Source organism: Rutidosis leptorrhynchoides, chromosome 4 (genome assembly GCF_046630445.1).
Source record: "Rutidosis leptorrhynchoides isolate AG116_Rl617_1_P2 chromosome 4, CSIRO_AGI_Rlap_v1, whole genome shotgun sequence".
Taxonomy (NCBI): domain Eukaryota; kingdom Viridiplantae; phylum Streptophyta; class Magnoliopsida; order Asterales; family Asteraceae; genus Rutidosis; species Rutidosis leptorrhynchoides.
In genome coordinates, this window is record NC_092336.1 from 519,894,332 (window position 1) to 519,900,813 (window position 6,482).

The 6,482-nt window shown below is 33.7% G+C and overlaps 1 protein-coding gene across 2 annotated transcripts; it reads right to left on the reverse strand.

Moving 5' to 3' along the window:
- Positions 1-1,086: 1,086 nt before the first annotated feature.
- Positions 1,087-6,482, reverse strand: LOC139844888 (protein PELOTA 1-like). 2 transcript variants are annotated; one of them, XM_071835110.1, is made up of 16 exons: positions 6,331-6,482; positions 6,145-6,227; positions 4,850-4,925; positions 4,683-4,757; positions 4,506-4,562; positions 4,290-4,335; positions 4,125-4,200; positions 3,708-3,783; positions 3,547-3,579; positions 3,367-3,435; positions 3,153-3,259; positions 2,978-3,050; positions 2,771-2,809; positions 2,172-2,266; positions 1,826-1,932; positions 1,087-1,330 (listed from the first exon to the last, which is right to left on the reverse strand). In XM_071835110.1, the coding sequence occupies exons 1-16, from the start codon at positions 6,379-6,381 to the stop codon at positions 1,257-1,259; spliced, it is 1,137 nt and encodes a 378-aa protein (XP_071691211.1). In that variant the 5' UTR covers positions 6,382-6,482; the 3' UTR covers positions 1,087-1,256. The 2 variants fall into 2 exon arrangements, with proteins under 2 accessions (XP_071691211.1, XP_071691210.1); XM_071835109.1 differs by having other exon boundaries at positions 6,145-6,239; positions 6,331-6,474.

The following is a 6,482-nucleotide window of genomic DNA, read 5'->3' on the forward strand; positions in this document are numbered from 1 at the left end:
TGGGCGCGAGTAGTAGTATATGGATCCATAGGGCTTGATATCCCCGTCCGAGCTAGAGCGCTAGCCTTTTAACGGACGTATGCTATTTGAGAAGCGTACACGTTGGTTTGCGTGTACTATTAAGATGATTATACAAAAGGATACAAATTATATATACGTTAAGTTTAGTTACCAGGGTGCTCAATCTTGTAGAATATTTTGATAAACGTTTCTGGATTAAACAACTGAAATCTTGTGATCCACCTTTATACACAGATTATGCGAAACATTAAAACTATGAACTCACCAACCTTTGTGTTGACACTTGTTAGCATGTTTATTCTCAGGTTTCCTAGAAGTCTTCCGTTGTTGCTTATATGTTAGACAAGCTATGTGCATGGAGTCTTACATGACATACTTTTCAAGGAAACGTTGCATTCACCAAATTATCACCATGTATCTTATTTTGACTGCATTGTCAACGGAAGTACTATTGTAAACTATTATTTACGGTGATTGTCTATATGTAGAAATCATCAGATGTCGAAAACCTTTGATTTAAATATTCATTTATGGTGTGCCTTTTCAAAAGAATGCAATGTTTACAAAACGTATCATATAGAGGTCAAATACCTCGCAATGAAATCAATGAATGACGTATTGTCCATATGAATTTGGAGCGATCGTCACAAATAGTTCGTTAGTTGATGTCATTAAATTGTTAATTGGAACTTATGGCTCTTATCACCTTTATAATTTTTCTCTCTTAGCGTCTTTCTAGAGAGCGTGTTTTTATAAATATAATTTTGACCGTTAAAAAAAATCATACACGCCCTTAGTTTTTTAGAAAACTACTTTATTTTATCTGAGAATTGTACTATTTACAATCCATGTGTGTTAATGATGTTTCGTCGTTATTTTATTCCTTTTCGTTATGTGATAACAAACTCCAAGTGTTATAAGCATAGTTATTACATACATATTGTTATTTTTATGTGGTTTATCGAAAAGATTTAACACTTTTTCAATACTTTTGTAAACAAATATATACAACACATTTATCAAGAGTATATAAAAATATAAACATCAATGAAATTACAAACCGTATTGCAAAGAGGTTACATATTATAGTGAAATAATCTAGAAAATATTGAACAAGTATAAACTAATCTCGAAACCTCGCCCTGTAGTTTGGTCGTAGTCACTAGTATAGAACAAATGTAAAAAACTCATATACTCAAATCTCAATAGGTTTACAACACTCTAAAGATAACTTATCACATCTCTATATCATCAAGGTCCGGCAGCGGGAACCGAAGTATTGCAGCAATTCCAGTCAGCTGTGCCAATTCTGTAATAATTGAAACAATCGTGTCAAGGAAAATATAACTGCGCAAGCCTTAAATGTGTAACAAAATGGTTGGACCGGTATAATTAGCAAGACAATGTGATTTACTCCATATTACTAACCCAATCCAAAACTTTTTTGATCTACGAGTCTACTTGATTAATATACTAATAAATATTTTCCCAACCCAATCCAGCGCGTTTCAACTTGTACTACAAAATGACCAGTTACAGCCACTACCGGTTTGGCCCATTACCCAACATGCCGAACCTGGCCTCTTTTTTTTTTTTTTTTGGACATCAGTTTGGGTTGGGGGGACTAAACCACTCACGCGTTCATCTCCCGTAGTTGTATAATCCGCCCCCAACTATTGCCCTGAAGGAAAACCCGGACCAATCAGAGGGCATGGCCAGTAAAAACCCCTCCCCGCTGCCCCTGCACTAAGCGAAAGGCGACCTGGCCTCTCTAGTAATACATTACATAAAGAATTGTACTCACGTTCCCCCGAAACATGCATTGAAGAAAATACATGAGCCGTGCCCCCAGAATCCTTTACTGCGTTGACCAAATCTACATATCTTTGCCTTGTAGCTACATCAGAACTCCTGAAGCAAACATCACAAAGAAGAAATTGAAAAATCTTATTACAGTGATGACTCCAAATAACAAATTCTCAATGGCCAATGGATGGATAATAAATGCATCGTCCAATCAATATGTGAACACTTAAATAATACGTAGTGCTTATATAATACAGAGTACTATTCAGCCAACAATTTTTTAAAATATATGTTCTGATACCAGTAATAAAAAATTTTTAAAAAAATAATCTAGAAGTACAAACCTAAAAAGGTCATCAGTGATAAGTAATGTTTGAACAGCCATTCGTTCATGCGCTACTTCAACATGCCTTGGTCCATAACACGCACGATGTGGATCCTGCAAATGCACCCAAAGAGTGTAAATACAAAAATATAACATATATTCAATTTATGCTTGCCTTTGAAATAAGCAAGTTCATATACTGCCCATTTGCCACTACTAGTACTCAGATATTCATGGGTCGTATTATCATTTAACGTTTTAGGCCACAACATGATCTACAGTCCCTATGATGCATTATACCGGTGTCTATACACTTAGAAATTCACTATTAGAATAGGCCAAATCAGTGGCAAATACATATTCCATTAGAGACAAGTAAATTAATGTCGGTTAATGATATCATGTCAATTTAAAGTTTTAAACCATAAGATACTAAAAGTGACATTTAATATATTTATGTTATTAGAATCATATCACTTATAGTCAATTATATATCATCTGATTATTTTCTCATCCTAGATAGGATACATTATGTGTCAAATGTAGTTCGAACTGCTGATGGATACAATAACATTCGAACAGAACTTAAGAGCATTAGAGTCAAAGATGGAACCTCACATTTGAAAGCATGGTGAAGAAATCCTTAAGAACGCGGACCTAAATAGTAAAGCAAATATATTAAAATTAAAATATAAATGTAAGTCGCAAACCAGACAAAAATTCTTTTTTTTTTTAAAACAAAAAGACAAACAATAAAGGTCTTAAAGAGATTTGATATTATAACACACATAAGAATAGGAATTAGACTTCTGGGCAGTGAGATACCTCTTGGGCTGCTTTTGTATCTTTGATCATATTCATCACATTCGGAGCATCCAAAACTTCTCTCAGACTATGTCTGTGTAACAATAATAAATGTTTAAATATGAAATTCACTGCAAAAGTAGGATAGAAAACACACACTGTACACTAAATCTTGAAACCTTGTCAATAAACATACTTGTATCCTGAAGTCGAGTGCACAAGGATGATACGTGATTTATTCTCAATTATGTGCCTCAAATCTCTCCTTTCGGATTCCAACATTAAATGACGATGAAATTGATCCTGAAGTACGCATGATTATTCAATTTTCAAAGTTGGTAGACATAAATGCACAATTGTATAATATGCAACTTCATCATTTAAAAATCAAGTATATCTCAAAAACTGACCTTGGTGAATCCGGGACTTGCAATAACAGCACATCTAACAACCTTGAAGTCAATATGCTTCAAAAATGCCTTATGTACATGAAAGTACAACAACGTAATTAAATAAAGTAATTATAACTGGTACAAGTATATATAAATACAATATTAGCAGCAGCTTATGCATCTTACAAATCAACTCACCTGTAAAACATTCTCGTAGAATTTGTTCAATGCCTGTAACCAAAAAATAGAGTCTTAAATTTGGAATCAAGCACCAAGGGATGTAGCATCCATGGTTGAAATTCAGTGATTCTTTTAAAAATGACATATATTCAAATTAACAGACTAATTTTGTAACATACTTTGTCATATCCAGCAACAGATGGACCATGCTTGCGAGGAATTGAAGTTTCTATCCGAGCACGAGTAATAGTTAAACTGATGAAAAGTTACGCAGATTAGCACGTGTGGCTCTCATAACTTTTTGGGAGTTAGAACTTGCTATATGGAACTGATTATTATAGATTACTTATTCTAATTACTGTATATCCGATAAGTGGTACTTATCATCTTATTCTAATTTCTTAATGTGTTGTACTAATGGCTGAATGTTATCCTACTTGATTGTATATGTTTGCACATGAAAGTAGCATAAGAGACAATATGAAATGTTTGGTTTGTAACTAAACTAGCGAGACAAGGTACTTCAAATAATAAACGTAACATATAATATAGACGATCAGTCAACGATTGTTATTTATTTAAAATCAATAGGCTACCTTTTGCCCACGAGAAGAATATGTGCCAATCCCTCTTGCATTAGCACCACTGCAAGATCGGCACTGGCAGCAGGATCTAAATCAGAAAAAAAAAACGTAAGCTTGAAAAATTTAATCAGAAAAACAAACTTTGATGTCTACAATATCGCATATATAATACAATACCTGAAGCTTCTTTAAGTGCATCCATTGATAGTGAGTCCCACAATACCTATAACGTAAACGGTAATCCACTTCAGAAACAAGTAAATTATACAGACACTTTTCTGGTTAAAAAAAAGATCAGCACTGACAGAAAAATCTATGCTGCATAATGTGTAAAAAGTATACAGTCAAAACGTTTGATTAATATCGCCAAATGAGCATGAAATTAAAGCATACCTTTCTTAACACAAAAGGGCGATGCAGTTCTATTTCAAGTGTATGAAACTGCCCTATCTGCGACAATGGAAAAAATATTATTATCTAAAGTACATTTCACATCCCACTGAAATATAGTAAAATCACAACCTCTGATTATTTGAAACATAAATGTATTTAAATGAACTTGACACCGACCTTAACATGCTCATTTTCCAGGGTGTTCTTCCCACGTATTCTCAGCACAGAACCTTCTTTGTCATAATCAACATTCTGTAAACAAAATTACAAAATTTAAAGTATTACTAACACAAGTAATTATCGATACTGACACTTAAGTATTGTAAACAATAAACATACCTTACCTCAACTTTAATTTCAAGTTTTAGTTTCACACGTTCTGCTTCTCTTGAACCAGAAGCCGCTTCTCTCAGAACTTTTCTGTGATGGATAAAAAATATATAAGCACAAATATACAAATCTAAAATTGAATGACATCAATAAAAAAATTGGAAAAACTCCAAATACATAGTTTCTATAGATATGCCTTTTTCCTTAGTTGGACTTTAAACTAAAGATATTTGTGTAAAAAAAAAAATACACAAGTTAATTACTTTATTGAGTAGTAGAAGAATTTTGCAATTATATAAATCAAGAAATCAGATTCCTTCTTCCAAGTTCTATCAAAGCAACTACGCAGGCTTGGCTGAGTGGCCACCTAGTTGCCCAATGAAGCACACTACCCACCACCCACCACCCGGGTTCAATTCCTGGCAATTGTTCATACTAGAGGGTGAGCATAATGCGCAATTCACCCGGTACCACGGGGGGCTTGATTACCGAGCCAATGTGCTCATTCATAGCAGGGTTTACTCACTTACCCAAAAAAAAAAAAGTTCTATCAAAGCTAGTAAGCTACACAAGGAATAATATAAGTATAATCATATATATTATCATATACAGTGGTAGGATCAAGGGGGAAGTAACCAATCGGGGGGAAGCAAAAACTTTTTCTTTTCGTTTTTTGAAAAACTTTGTTCACGAACATTATAGATTGGATGAAAATATGAACATTTAATAAAGGCACTTTGTGATAAATGTTTTTATTTTGGCGGGAAAACGCTCGAAGAAGTAATATATAACAATTATCGTGTTTTTCGAGCGTATGTTGAGGTTTAGATATTAGGGTTTAGCTAGGGTTTAGATATTAGGGTTTATAGGGTTTAGATATTAGGGTTTAGAAATTTAGGGTTTAGGGTTTAGGGTTTAGATTTAGGATTTAGATTGAGTTTTTAACACGAACGGTTTAAAGTTTAGGGTTTAGGGTTTAGGCCCAAAACACCAAACCCTAAACCCTAAACTCTAAATCAGGCTAAATTTTACTTCACAAAACATGAAGAAAAAAAATGTTAACATTCTTCACGATCAATATTATCTTGAATGTTATTTTTGTTGATCGTTTTTCCGCCTAAATAATAACATTCATCACGAAGTGTCTTTTTTAAATGTTCATATTTTCGTGTGATCTTGATGACTGAAAAAAAAAATTCCAAAAAAAACGAAAAGAAAAAAAAAATTGCTTCCCCCACTTCCGCCGATTACTTCCCCGTTGATCCTCCCATCATATACATAAATAGTTAAATAAGTAGAAAAGACCTACCTAATAGTAACAGCCATTACAGAATCTCCGGGCACAATTAGATTATAGGCCACCCACAAATCGTCTGACTCATCTGGGGTCATCTGTATATCATCCTTTCGATTCAATTATAAATATAAAAAATGAAGATTGATCGAATTTTATTAATTAATGGAGTATAAAATACAGATAGGGGTTTTTATTTACCTTAACGCTGCCAGGACCATTGGGAACGAAATCTCTTCGAACGATCTTCATCTCAACAACGATTGTGTTGTGTTACGTTTGAGTTGTGTTTGGGGTTTTTTTCTATTGCGGGGTTTTGTTTTGCAACATTTATATATGGATACGGACATACG